The 15193-nt window shown below is 37.7% G+C and overlaps 2 protein-coding genes across 6 annotated transcripts in view; one reads left to right on the forward strand and one right to left on the reverse strand.

Annotated features, from left to right (window-relative positions):
- The window catches only part of rtn1a (reticulon 1a), a 30372-nt gene extending 21429 nt beyond the window's left edge, over positions 1–8943 (reverse strand). Inside the window, exon 1 of the mRNA XM_028000248.1 lies at positions 8434–8943. Within this exon, the coding sequence (XP_027856049.1) occupies positions 8434–8647 (214 nt within the window). The 5' untranslated portion in view covers positions 8648–8943. The remainder of the gene's footprint in view (positions 1–8433) is intronic.
- Positions 8944–9516: 573 nt separating this feature from the next.
- lrrc9 (leucine rich repeat containing 9) overlaps positions 9517–15193 on the forward strand; it is a 32917-nt gene continuing 27240 nt past the window's right edge. For 4 of the 5 annotated variants that reach the window (XM_027999836.1, XM_027999837.1, XM_027999838.1 and 1 more), the window contains exons 1-6: positions 9517–9653; positions 9837–9900; positions 11299–11517; positions 12681–12821; positions 12912–12975; positions 13070–13140. In XM_027999836.1, the coding sequence (XP_027855637.1) occupies positions 9841–9900; positions 11299–11517; positions 12681–12821; positions 12912–12975; positions 13070–13140 (555 nt within the window). In that variant the 5' untranslated portion in view covers positions 9517–9653; positions 9837–9840. The remainder of the gene's footprint in view (positions 9654–9836; positions 9901–11298; positions 11518–12680; positions 12822–12911; positions 12976–13069; positions 13141–15193) is intronic. The other variant, XM_027999835.1, reaches the window with a different exon arrangement.

The following is a 15193-nucleotide window of genomic DNA, read 5'->3' on the forward strand; positions in this document are numbered from 1 at the left end:
TATTGATTATCTTTGGATTAATCAGTTAATAAATAAAAGGTGATTTATAGATTGTTGTGTACAGAATTTGAACCAGGTGAAGCTAAAACTGCCACTTGAGGAGTTTTGGTTAAAACATATTTACAGACAGGTTTTATTTGATCTTAAATGCAAAATGAATTGTTTGTACAGTTTTGGCTTAATTATTGCTCTCAGATTGTTCTTTAAGAAAATGAAACATATTTGACTCTATACTCCTGTTAACGATTTAATTAGTTGATTAAATTAAGTAATTAGCTACTAAATTAGTTGATAATTATTTGAATAATCAGTTAATCACGATTAATCATTTCAGTCCTAGTAATTTAGTTGTCAGTTTTTGGGAATTGTAGTTACTCTCATTAATCTTAACTCTAGAAGAATAATTTCACATACTATATTTCACATTCATATCATATTCATGCAGAAGTCTGGATGATTTTTCTGTGCTGCTATAAATTTTACACTACTACGTCACAAAGTGCCCATTTTTGCCCCACTTGAGCTCTTTCCCCCCAAAATGTCCGTGCACACCTCTGATCCTCTTATTCTCATCAGTCACCGCCCCGGCAGAAGCATCACCATCATCATTGATTGTCTGTATGTTTAAGTGCCGTGCAGCAGGAAGCACTCAGAGCCGCTACACGCTCAAAGACGGGTGACCTCTGGGAGTGGCTCGTAATCCGATTGACCACAGGCGAACACTCCTCCACCCACTTCTCATCAAACCTTTGCACACTGCAGCGCGATAAACATCCCAGCAGTTGCATAAAGTCGCTCCAGCAGCTTAAAGCCTGCAGATATGTCACTAATGAACGCTTCAGTTGGACAAACTTGTTGCATATCGGGGGCATTTAGGTTCCCAAAAGGCTGAGATGAACGCTTCAGTGCAGTCGGATGGAATCGGGCTTGACAACGGGGGAATTGTGTTGTGATGCTGCGGCCGCTGAAGGGACGGGGCGGCTAGATAAATATGTCCTGGTGGAGGGGAAGTCCTTTTGTTGTCCTCTGCATGCAGTGCAGCTCTGAGGCTAATGCAGAGCGACAGGCTGTGCAAGGCCAAAGCAGAGGCTCCCAATTATCAGCCAACTGACTAAAAACAAGGCAGCCCAGACGATGCGTGAAGGGCTGGAGCTCCAAACCAGGAAGGACTTACCAGGAAGAATTGGGCTGCAGCTAGCTGATAGCTTACTAATCGATTATCCTCATGATTAACCAATTAATCGGATTTAAAAGTTGGCACATTCTATAGATTTTTAAAGATTTTTGTTACAATTCAGAACTAAGCAACACTGAGAAAATAAAATTAAGAGACTAAAGTTGAAATGATGAGAATCAAGTTGTAGGATTACTAAAATAGTAAAATGCTATTCTTGTAATATTCTGACTTCTCAAACATATTATGACTTTATTCTCACTATCTCGACTTTATTCTGATAATGTTACGACTTTATTGTTATATCTTGACTTAATTCTCGAAATATGACTATTGTTGTAACATTACTAGTTGATGATTATTTCAATAACTGATTAATCGCGATTAATCGTTTCAGCGTTAATGAAGAGCCTGAAGTACAAACTGTTAGAAATGAGCAGATTCAAAAAGAGATTTGAGCCGTTTTCTTCTGTTATGCTTACATCAGAGACCAGTAAAGCGTTCGGCCATGTTTTCCCAGAAGCATATGTGACTCTGCGTCTCGGTAGCGAACACGTTACTCCGTCCGGGGCCCCATCAGCTGTGGTGTTATCTTTCAGGAGTCTTCTTTCACAGTTTGACCTTGTGGAAAACAATCCATCCAGACACTCGCTGGGCTCTTCTTTCACAGCCATCTGTGCCTTTTGATGGTAAATCGTAATGTTTCTGGTGTTCTTCCAGAAGAATTGAATGTGTGTTGAAAAAGCAAATATTTCTACATTCTGAATGGACGGTGCAACAGGAAGCAGAGCTACTGTAAAGTATTTATACTGTTGTTTTAATTTAGGGATGCAATGAATGATTATTTTAGTAATTGATTCATTGTTTGATTATTCTAACAATTAATTCATTGGCAGTGGCATAATAGTGGCGCTAACAATTTTTTTGTTGCACTAACATTTGAGACCAACTTCGTTTAATTCGAAGAAGGAAAAGGCCGACTTCACTCAAGTCCCAGAAAGTTTTGCTGATGCCAAACTCTAGTTTTTATATGAAAAATAAACCTTAAAAACTTTTGATTTGGTTCTTGAATACCAGAGTTGATGAACACAGGTACCTGACGCAGAAAAGTTGAGAGAAAATTTAAGAAAAATCAGGAGAAATGTGGGTTTTCTCCAGAAGATGAATGCATAAGAATCAGCAGAAACATCCTGAAGTCTCTAAATGATTTTTTTTCAGTTAAACATCAATAACTGATGTTACTTTAATTTTAGTTTAAGAAAGACCCAATAAAACCACTTAAACTCTTCTCCGTTCTGCACTCGTTATTAATGCATTGATTGCTCCACTTTACAGCCTGAAGTTGCGAGGAGCACAAAAGGGCGACTTTTTACACAGGAACAAAACTTCAAGCAGAGGTCGATAACGCAGCTGAGAGATTCAGGTGCTCTGCTGCATCGATTCAACAAAACAGGGACACGCAATTACGATGCCGTATTCACCATTACCACTGAAAGCCATGCAGGACAAACGTTTTTCTCCACCAGCTTTTGTGAAAGATGAATCAGACAGAGAAAAATAAATACATCAAAGCTAATCTAAAGCTGAATTTATGTGCTTTATTCTGTATTGATTGTGTTTTTCTTGCTTGGAGAGGCTTTATGAATGAACAAAGAGAATAGGGGGAGGATCTAGATTGTCTTCAGATGTGTTTTCTGGGTCAGAACCGCATATTTAATGCGACTTTAAACCAACATTTCAGCAGAGATTAGGTAGGATAGATGGAGGCTGGTGGAGTTTACTCTTGCACAGAATCGGTCTGATATTTCTGCTGCTGATAGTAGCTGTTCTGTAATCCCAGGAGGAGTTTGGCAGTAGTCTGCTCAGGGATTACAGAGACCTCAGAGCTCTGAAGAGTTGGACGTAAACATGGCATCAAGTTTCAGATAATGGCTTTTAAGGAGGTTATGTGGGATAAATGCATGAGATCAGATATATATATATTTTTTTAAATTTACTCATCTGGATGATACGGCGCCACAGAGCATTTTAAACTTAACTGCAAATGTGCAAAAAAACTTGGTGGTTATTCAGCTAATACATATATTAAAAAAATAAAATCTCGATTGCGGTATTTCCAATACATAAGAAATACAGTTAAAATCATATGAATAACTTTATTAATGTGATAAGTTTCAAAACAATCATCCTCATGCCACTTTCTGTTGTCTTCTTTATGGTTTCCTGAGGTAGTAACATCCTGTTGTTGATCTCATGACCCGTCATGAGGAAAAAGTATTTCCATTGCAGTTTTGCGAAATACACTAATTTTGATACAGCCGAAAAACCACAAATCATCACAGTGTAAAACGTTTTTCTTAAAAAACGGGATTTACTTTTTATTTTTCCCCGAAATTTACAAGCAAATTTTCATTGCGCAATTTTACAGTCACTGGAAGTGTAGCTAAGTTCGTGTACAGTGATGGGTAGTAACTAGTTTCATTTCCATTATTGGAAAAAAAAAGGTTTTACTGCAATGTACTTTTTACCTTACTTGAGTAATATTGTTATTAAGTATAGCTGCAGAATGTGCCGATTTGTTTAAAATCTGATTAATTGATTAACGATCAGAATAATTGATTACCAAAATAATCGTCAGTTGCAGTGTCACTTAGGCTACGTTCACATTCTCAATTCTGATTTTTTTTGTGGTCAAATCGGACTTTTTTGGCGTGGTCGTTCACACTTCCAAATATATACGACTTGAACTGCAAAGGGCATGAAAGTGTCCCCGCATGCGCAGTAGAGGGCGCAATAACGTCACACATAGAGAGCGTGCTCGGTGTTTGGGAAAGTAAACATGGATGCTAACGGTGTAGCATATCTTATGATTTTGAAGTTGTTGTCTGAACAGAGCCAGCATATTAACAACTTAATCCTCATTACCGTCCGTCATGACTGTTGTTGTTTTTCCCCCCAGGACGCAGAATAGTGACGTTTGTCGAGCGTCAATGACGTTCAGCACCTGACCGTTAGGATTCAGGTCAGTGGTCCCCAACCTTTTTAGTCGTGCGGACCAGTACCGGTCCGCAGCCCAGTGGTTGGGGACCACTGATTCAGGTCACATATGAAACGATCGGATATCCAGGTGGTCTGGGTCGCATTGAGGGGTAAAGAAAAATCCGAGCTGTGTTGTTCGGACTGTCGTGAAAAAGTCAGATACAAGTCACATTAAAGCGAAAAGAAAAAATCGGATTTGAGTCACTGGAGGCTGCAGCGTGAACGGAGCCTAAGCTGTTACTTTACGTCTGTGTCTGAAAAGATCCCGCAACCCAGTTTCCCCTGAGGGGGAGAGGAGCGGCTCTCAACAGACGCACTGTTTTATGCAGAGTTCTCTAAGTGCTTCCTCCGTCTCAAAGAAATGAAAACGGACTCGGACATGCAGACATGCAGGCTGCCGCTCTGTCCTTGTCAAAGACGATGCAAAGACGCGGCTTAATCCACCGATCAGGCGCTGGATTACAGGAGATTTCTCGTGACTGATGGTGTTTGTCCGAGCAGAGTGTCGCACATTAGCTCAGCATACATTACAGACGCTCAACAACATGACATTTTGCACTTTTATTAACCTTTCACCCATGCAGAATTATTATTGCATTACTTTGCTGAAATTATCACAGACGGTCCTGCAATTGTGCAAATGCAACGTTTACAACTCTAAAGATTGTTTCAAACAGATGTAAGTCAATATGTGTCAAATAATCCTCCTGAAAGTGAATTATCCTTTTCCGCCAAGCTGGAACTCGGTAAGCTTTTGAAATCAAGCATGAATAAATCATGAGCAAGTATTCAATTTAATAGAGTGGTAGAACTTTATATAGGGATTTAATGCTGGGCTTAGATTATTTCAGTGCATGTTGGAAACCTTGAAGGAGTTTATTTTATTTCGGGGTTATTTAAACAATACAGAGTTGAAATGTGATGCTTATTAATATTTAAGTAATGAGAAGAATAGGAAGAAAGAGTAATAGGCTGACAAAATGTTTTTAACACAACTGTTAAAGTTTTGTTTTGACCAAAATAAAATTTGTGTGCTCTGTTTGGGCTGTCTTGTTTTTATTTACTGTAACTCTTTGTTGTTGTTTATTGTCTAACATTTAAATTGATTTATATATGTGATTAGTTTCAATATAAACATTCAGTTTCCAATTAAAGTGTCAATACTCTAATTTTCAAAATAAATGTACTTCATAGCATATTTTGTCTGTTGTAAAGCTCACTGGTAAAGTAAAATAATTTATTATTTCAGAATTGATTAGATTTTAGGATGAAAAAAAATCTTTTGGAAATGGATGAGATTTTAAATATTTGAACACAATAAAATCTTTATCACTTGTCTACATACATAAAGCAAACAAGTCTGTGTTTCATATTTACCTTTTCTTCAGTGACAAACTGAATGTTAAATCTCCAATTAGAGAAGCAGCAGTTTAAACCCAGGACCAGTCACTTCCTGGACGTGACAAAACTTTAACACGGAAGCTAAACCACTAAACACGTATAAATATTAGCAGAAGCTAACACCAAACTGCTCTACACACAAAAAAATTACCAGAAGCTGATGCTAAACTACTAAACAAAAACAATTAGCAGAAGCTAATGCTAAACTACTAAACAAAAACAATTAGCAGAAGCTAATGCTAAACTACTAAACAAAAACAATTAGCAGAAGCTAATGCTAAACTACTAAACAAAAACAATTAGCAGAAGCTAATGCTAAACTACTAAACAAAACCAATTAGCAGAAGCTAATGCTAAACAAAAGGATAATGCTAACCATTAGGAGGTCTCATTCTGTCACATCTTCATCTCCTTCCAGATGACGATTAGTGTGAGACAGCAAAGTCTTTAGTTTATGATTTTGCTTCATATTGTTACTTTAAGGTTGTACAAATATGATGGCCAAAGTCAAAAATAGATAATGTGACATAAAGTTAGTCAAAGTCATGAAAGTGGGTAACATTTTATGGTAATTGTTTTTAAAGGCTCAAAAATGGCAGCCATCTTGAAAAATCACCATCATCCTGAAATTCAAGTGTCTAATGGAAATATGAAAAGTCTGAGAGATGAGCATACACATTTTTAAGTTAGTGTCTACTCTTGAATGATGTTTTTACAGTAGTATGCTGCACTATAACAATCTGAGGAAAAGGTTCAGCCCTGACACGATTTAGTGCACATGAAGTCAGCACTATCTAAGGTAGATCACTGCTGCGAAGAGGATTTAGGACAGGCATTGATCGATTATCCAGAGATGCAGCATCAGACAGATAAGGCTGAGTGTCTTTTCTAGCGTCAAAATAAATAAATAAAATACCCAGGCTTTGAAATAATACTTTAATGATGCTCTGTGTGGGGAGGCTGTTGGAACTATGTGGTGTTTCTAAAGATCAGAGGAAACTACAGCTGGTTAGGAGGAACATGTCCCCTTCGCCCTGCAGGATCTGATGCAACTGTCTCACTGAGAACAAAGACACGGAGCAGATTATTCCCCTCTGACCGTTCAGAGAAAAGAAACAACAACCTCAGACTGTTGTTTTCCTTTTAGGAACCAAAATAAACCGTGTTTGTCTGCGCTCACCTACACAGCCTGTCTGGGAGAGCAGAGCACCCACTCTGTTGACTTTTCAGAAGACTAAAGCTTAGTAGATACTTCACTGTGGATTCAGTTTTTTACATTTTCTTTAAAGAAAAATACAAATAAAAAATACAGTATTTAAAGTTAAATTTCCCTGACAAACTATGGCTGAGCTCATCATAAGAACTCCTATTAAATGGAGCTCTGAGTAATGGTATATTGGATCAAAAAAATATATTTAAAAACAAAACTATATTTTCTAATCGATTAGAGTTATTTTATTGTTATATTTTATTGTTGTAGTTTGGCCGCCATCCATCAGAGGGCGACGCTGGTCATTCTGAAACGGAGCCGTTGATGTAGAAACAAAGATGGCGGCCAGAACGGGACAGAGAAACGGTCGAGTCCGTTGTGGTTGTGGGGTGGAAAATGCACTGTATGCTGTTCTGTTTTGAAATATAAACACTTGGCAAGATTCTTAATTTTCGGTGTAATCGCGCTATTTCATCCAAGGGTCGATCGTCAACATATTCTGACAAATTTAGCCGTATGGAAAGGCGGTTAAAGCTCTTGATACAAGAGAAAATTCAAGTTTTTAAGCAAACAGACGCTTATTAATTAATTTTGAGTCAATCGGTGCGATCATGAAATGATTGATAACTTATAGCGTAAGCTGCGTGATGAAGGACTGTCAGTTTGAAGGCGGGAATGTCACAAAGAGTTTTTTTTAAGAGATAGAGACCCAATTTCAAAGCGTTAAATTGCGAATTCAATTTTCTTTTACGATATGCTTTATATATGTATGTATATATGTATATATATATATATATGTTGATATATATATATATATATATATATAATTATAACAGAATGTAACATAGTAAAATGTTAAATACATAGTAAATAAATAGGCCTACTACCCCTTTAAAAATAAAATTCAACTAATCATTGGTATTTGACCAGCAACAGAAAGGGCCTGAGAGAGGACAAGATGACGCCCACCAAACCCCCAACCTCTTCTTTTTAAAAAGCATAATCATAAATTTTTCAGTGGATTCGTGAATAAAATGTTCAGGGCTCCACTTCTGCTCACCAAGCGAATAAAAAGCTACCGGAGGATTAAAAATAGCAACCCGAGCAGAGCAGAGGATGAGAGACTTCAAACTGAGTTCAGTCTCCCAAACAAAAACACAAATCTGCAGTAAACAGAACTTGGCTTACATTACGATATAAACTCAGACTAATTAAAGTGTTATATAAGTATTATATAAAGTCAATATTATTATTGGAGATATGTTAATGTTTTGTTTATATTGGACCAATAATTGGGACCATATTGTTTATGCCATGAGGGGTTTGTCTGGATTTGGTTGAGATGCCATTGTTTTCTGTTTTCTTGCTGATCGACGTCTTAACAGTGTTTTAATTTAGTTAGTTTGTTTTAAGGTTTAAAGTTTAAGGTCCCCTTTAACCTTCAGAGTAAAATTAAAGGCCGCCTGTTGGTGATCTGACAAACTGGCTCCTGTCTGTTTACACCGGAAGAGCGACGCATTTTGTTTTTATTTTTGGCACCCAAAATCAAACCCCCGCTATTTATACATGCCTGAATATTTATATCCAATACCATAACAACAAGTTTTACCTGTAGATGCAGTTTCCATAGCAACGGAAGGCCTTTTCCCGTCCTCCTGGAAAGGATGAAATTGTTGGTGATCCAGGTCGGCCGTCGCGTCGACGCCGCCTCTCGGCTCCCCGAACCTGACCGCCGTGTTTCCGAACAGGCCGTTCGGCTCACTGTCGTCCCCGAACCACCTCCCGTCCGAGCCGAGCTCCTCGCCGGGCTGAGCAGCTGACATGCTGGTTCCTCTGGTCGGACAGACGGTGCCGTTCCCGCTCCTGTCGGTGCTGGACGTATCGGTGCCGGATGGTCGCGCCGACAATCCGAGCTGCGGAGGAGGAAGGGGGGATGGATGGATGGATGGAGGGGAGAGGAGAGGAGCGGGGGGTCGATGACAACAACGCAGCTGCTGGACCCGGGTCCGCTGAGTCCGGGTCTCTGTAGCGGAGCCTCTGCGGTCGGTTTGGGAACAGGAGCAGGGGAGTGAGGTTGATTGTTTTAGTTCACTGATCCGACGCTGACGTCATGCCGGAGACTCAGGCTTTGGCTCCATGTGGGATAAACACACGAAAGCGACTCACGCCTTCATAATAAACAGACTGTCAGCAAACACATCGGCTGCAGAAATAATCTGCACTTTAATTGTATCCAATTAAATAATATTAGTTTAATTTCTATATGTTTTCTTTACTATTTTAATTATCACCAGACCCTAAAAGAATTTTAATGTTTTATCTATACTAGTTAGTTTTATAGTTGAAGTATTTTATTTAGTCTCTCGGTTTCACATCCCAAATGACATTTTATTGTGTGTGAATAATGATTTATAATGTTTTGTATTTTAGTGTTCTCTTTTGTTTAAATCTGAACGGTTGGCCCACGTGTTAACACAACTACTATTTCATAAATTTTGAAATACCAAGAACTTAACATTTCTTGTAAAATATCAGCTGTAGTAAATCTGAAATACACATTTTAAGTTGTACGAGTTAAATTTTAACAAAGAAGAATTCTAACGCGACTATTTTAAAGTTTAATTTGATTAAATACGCTAATGGCTTGCCATAATTCAATGTTCGATATTTTTACAGGAGAAATAGCTTGCCGTGTGGCGCCCTCACCTGGCGGCTCAGAGGAGGTTCAGCCGTCTCCCTTAGCAACCAGACGCGCTGTGCCTGGATACGAGCTGCGAAGGGTCCCCTCAATGGACAACAGGGCGGATTTTGTTCCATAAAGACGGACATGTGTGTATTATTTATACCAGCGCCTCTCTCGCTTAAATGAGGCGCATAAATTAAGGCTGAGAAAATTCGTGTTCGTTGGAGGTTTAGCCTGTGGAGTTAACATCAACTTGCTAGTTCATCTTTTCTTTTCCTCTGTTGTGTCTTTTGTTACTTCATTATAAGATGTGTTCTGTGCTTTTGTAGAGTTATGTCGCTCAAGAATAAACAGGAGCAATGCTCTGAGGAGGAGGCGGTGCTTAGAAAACTGGTGAGTAAGAAAACACGATGTTCGGATCAAACTGAGCATGAACTGAATGATTACGCAACAAAAAAAATTCAACTTTGCAAAACAAGAAATGGTCCGCAGGTTGGAAATCCACATGACAGCAAGTTTTGAAACTCAAAAAATTCTTTTACTTTTGAAACTCTGAAATTGTTCAAAAGACTTTTCTTTTGAAAATTTGGGAAATTTATCTCAAATGAGATTTTTTTCTAGCAAATTTTCAACTTTTCAAGCTTAGAAATTTTCACTTTTTTCTAGAGGATTTCTGAAATTAAAAATTTCAAAATTTTTTCTAGCTAATTTCCCACTTTTCATGTGCAGAAATTTTCATTTTTTTTCCTTAGAATAATTGTTTTTTTCCTAGCATAACTTTTAGCTTTTGAAACTGATGAAATTTCCAATTTCTTTCTTAGAAATTTCTGAAATTAATCTATAAATTTCTGGGATTTTTTCTTATTTTTCATATCCAGAAATGTTCAGGTTTTTTGCATAAAATTTCTGAGTTAAATTATATGTTTTTTTCTAGCAAAATTTTTGACTTTTAAAACTGAGAAGTTTCCAAGTTCCCCCCCCCAAAATACCTGAAATTAATTTAAAAATATCAGGGGGGTTTTTCAAGCAAATGTTTGATTTTCAAACTTAGAAATAAAAAAAACAAAAAACAATTCCGCAGGATTTCTGAGATTAACCTGAAAATTTCTAAAATTTCCAAGTTTTTTTCTAAAAAAATATCTTAATTTAATCTCAAAATTTCTGTTTTTTTCTAGGATTTTTTATTTACTTTTCAGAATCAGAAAATTCCAAATATGGATGTAAAAATGTCTGAGATCAATCTTAAATTTCATTTGCTTTTTTCTAGCAAATTTTCAACTTTTGAGACTCAAACATTTGTTGAAAATTTCTAAAAATAATCCCAAAATTTCAATTCCGTTTTTGAATGAGAAAATGAACATTTTATTGCCTAAACTGCAACAACATAGCATTCCTTTGGGGAACGCTTGATTATTTGTAGCAAAGGATGCATCTACAGCTTTAACATGTGAAAAAGTATAGTGTAGGCCTAATCTGTTGATTTTTTTGATTATCTTATTAATAATTGGATAGCAATAGGTAGAACATATTTACAGTAAGGGTGTTGTTTTGTTTTTTTTGGAAAATGTATATTGTTTTGTACAGTTTTGGCTTAATTACAGCTGGGATGTTTTAAAAATTGTTTTGTCCAGTTAACGATTAATCGATTACTTAATTAATTGACAATGTTTTTCAGCAATCGATTAATCTGATTAATCGTTTCAGCTCTACATTGCAGTTGTACGTTTTTGTATAGCCGTTCCACTCTGAAAGAAGAAAGCTGAGGTAAATCTGTTTGTTTTCTCTGGGCAGTGCTTGATGAATGGGCTGTCCTTTGAAAAAATAGTGACTGAAGGGAACAGCATCAGGTCCCTGGAGATCTTCTTCTCTGGTTTACCCCGGATCATCGGGCTTTCCAGCTTTCCGAATCTCTCCCAGCTCACCATCGTGGGCCAGTGCATAAAACAGATAGAAGGACTGGAGTTGTGTCCGGTGCTCCAGGAGCTCTGGATTGTTCAGTGCCGTCTCACTGTAAGCTGTACACACACACACACACACACACCCCAACACACACCCACACACACACGCTAACGCACACACACACGCCAACACATGCACGCACACACAAACCACCATTATCCAATATCAATAACAAAACACACTTGTATTTTTGTAACAGGAAGCAGTGTGACATTTTGCTGCATGTTTCGATTGAAGGAAGTGGCGCCGTCTGGTGGACAGATATAAAAAAATGCAGCTAAACCAAAATGAAGTCTCGTCATTTTTGATTATTAGACTTCATTTCATAATTAATACGCCATATTAAGATGGCGTATTAAGTTTACTATTAATGAAAAATAAAATTACAAGAATAAAGTCATAAAATTATGAGACTAAGTCAAATTAATTTGAGAATAAAGTCGTATTACAAACTATAAACTTGAAATATTGGGATTTATTCTCCTATTATTTCGTCTTCATTTTTGTACGATTGTTCTCCTTTATTCTCAAAATGTTTACTTTTTTCTTGTATTATTTCAGCTTTATTCTCGTAATACAGTGACTTTATTGTAATATTGTTACAACTTTATTCTCATATTATTTTGACTCCTGCTGTTATGATTTTATTCTCGTAATTGTATTATTTTATCTTTATTAGTATTGCTCTAACAATCTGTTGTAGAATTAATTTATGTATATTGTGATAAATTAGTGTATGTTTTCAAATGTGCTTGTTGTTTGATAGCTTAATCAATTTAAGCTAATTTAAGAAACTCAGAAAGACATTTCAGATTTGTTGTAGAAGAAATATCCTCAAGCAGATTTCAGCGATATTCATTCTTAAATACAAAATGTGCCAGTATATGTTTTTGCAGTTTTGACCAAATTACTTCTCTGAGCATGTTGTTTTTTTCAGCAAATGGACATTTTTAGCAATTAATTGATTATTAAATTAGTTGACGATTATTTAAAAAATTGATTAATCACGATTAATCGAATTAGGATGAATAGAACAGGGCAAAACCAAATGAATATAAATTAAAGATGAGATGATTGAAGCACCAATTGACCAAAACCCAATAATCATAATTATAATTGTCTGTGTTCCTGTAAAGAGGTGTTTCTATTTGGTGAAACATTTAAATCAGAAGATTTTACCAGCATGGAGTGATAATAACTTGTCTTTACTGCAGGAGATATCCGGCCTGCAGAAATGTAACCAGCTGGAAAGACTCTACCTGTATGATAATCAGATCCAAGAAATAAAGAATTTAGAACTGCAAGTCAACGTGACGAATTTGTGGCTCAATAATAACTGCATCACAAAGATTCAGGTTGGACGATGAATTGTGTTTCCTGTCTGCCTGAATTTTATTGATTTTATTTACCGTTTTGTTTGGCTGCTTTGTCATTTATCCCCAAAGGGCCTGAAGACGATGAAGAATCTGAAGGAACTAAACCTTTCTGATAACTCCATTGAAAAGATCGGTGGGATTGCTGAATCCTCTCTCTTTATAACATTTGATGGAGCTTTTAGAGAAATAAAATAATTGAATGCTTGTTTCATTTCTCTCTCTTTTAGGCCACGACCTTGATCCCAATGTCAACCTTGAGATTCTCAATCTGTCCGGGAACAAGATCAGCTCCTTTAAGGTGAGACTGAAAACCAAAACATATCCTTCAGATTCTTTCTCCTAAAAGTATGCTTACTTGTTTTTTTCAAATCTTATTAAAATCCTTGGTTTCACAAAAGGGCATCTCGAAATATTTGTCAGGAGTCTCGGTCAGTTTAGATTTTTCAGATAATTTCTTCAGCAGGAAGAGCAGAGGAGTGTGGTTTATAATTTCAGCATCCCAGTAATTTGTAAAGATGCAAGGCTTTGTATATGTGTGTGTGTGTGTGTGTGTGTGCGTTTGTTTCTAATACCTTGTGGGGACCACTTTCCTGACCCATACTACGTTGTGGGGACCCACTGCTCCTAGTGGGGACCGAAGTCTGGTCCCCATAAGGGGAAACTCTGTTTCTTGGTCATGGGTTAGATTTAGGACTAAGGTGTGAATTGAGTTTTGGTTAGGGTTAGGGTGTAGAAATGAATGTCAATGGAAGTCAATGGAAAGACCACACAAAGGTAGCCACGCAAATGTGTGGCTATCTTTCATCAGTCACTTTATTAGGTCCATCTATCCACCTGCTTATTAACGCAAATATGGAATCAGCCAATCACATGGCAGCAGCTCAATGTATTTAGGCATGTAGACATGGCCAAGACATCTGCTGCAGTTCAAATCAAGCGTCAGAACGGGGACGAAAGGTGATTTAAGTGACTGGCACCAACAACCATGCCATGTTCAGACTGGCTGGTCTGAGTATTTCAGAAACTGCTGATCTACTGGGATTTTCATGCACAACCATCTCTAGGGTTTACAGAGAATGGGCTGAAAAAGAGAAAATATCCAGTGAGAGGCAGTTCTTTGGGGCAAATGCCTTGTTGATGCCAGAGGTCAGAGGAGACTGGCTGGACTGGTTTGAGCTGATAGAACGGCAACAGTAACTCAAATAATCACTCATTACAACTGAGTTAAGCAGAAGAGCATCTCTGAACACACAGCACGTCGAACCTTGAGGCGGATGGGCTACAGCAGCAGAAGACCACACCGGGTGCCACTCCCGTCAGCTAAGTACAGGAAACTGAGGCTACAATTTGTAGGCTCAATAATTGGTCAATAGAAGATTGGTAAAACATTGTCTGGTCTGATGAGTCTCGATTTCTGCTGCGACCTTCGGATGGCAGGATCAGAATTTGGCATCAACGCATGAACAGCATGAAAGCATGGATCCATCCTGCCGTGTATCAACGGTTCAGGCTGGTGGTGGTGTAGTGGTGTGGGGGATATTTTCTAGGCTCACTTTGGGCCCATTAGTACCAACTGATCAACGTGTCAACGCCACAGCCCACCTGAGTGTTGTTGCTGACCATGCCCATCCTTTTATGACCACAGTGTACCCATCGTCTGATGGCTACATCCAGCAGGATAACGCGGCATATCATAAAGCGCCAATCATCTCAGACTAGTTTCTTGAACAATAAGTTCACTGAACTTGAATGGCCTCCACAGTCACCAGATCTCAATCCAATAGAGCAGCTTTGGGATGTGGTTGAACGGGAGATTCATGTCATGGACGTACAGCCAACAAATCTGCAGCAACTGCACGATGCTATCATGTCAATATGGACCAGACTCTGAGGAATGTTTCCAATAACTTGTTGAATCTATGCCACGAAGGAGATTTTTTTTCCCTTTTTCATTCTGGACTTAAATTTGTCCCCACCAGCAGGTGTGCCACTCTCTACTTTTTCAGATGTTATGAAGTGAAATAACCTCTAAAACAGAAGAATAAAAGGTTGTTCTTTTTATATAGCCATATATGTATATATTACACGTCTCTGTTTTATTAGAAACCAGAATAAGCCTTTTCTATTGAGCTATTTCGGTCTTTGTTAGATGAGATTTTCAGATATTTCAGGTATTTTGCACCAATTGTGCTGAGCAGAATAGTGAGGTTTTTAATCACAGATTCACAGATAAAGAACTTTTATTTAAATAGCTAAAATCTCCTAAAGGTTTACATGTTCTTGACATTTTTACCTGCATTCAGCTGCATAGACCGTTGTCTTTTAAAGCACACAGTCGTTTCTAACATAAC

This window comes from Xiphophorus couchianus, chromosome 19, assembly GCF_001444195.1.
Source record: "Xiphophorus couchianus chromosome 19, X_couchianus-1.0, whole genome shotgun sequence".
Classification (NCBI taxonomy): domain Eukaryota; kingdom Metazoa; phylum Chordata; class Actinopteri; order Cyprinodontiformes; family Poeciliidae; genus Xiphophorus; species Xiphophorus couchianus.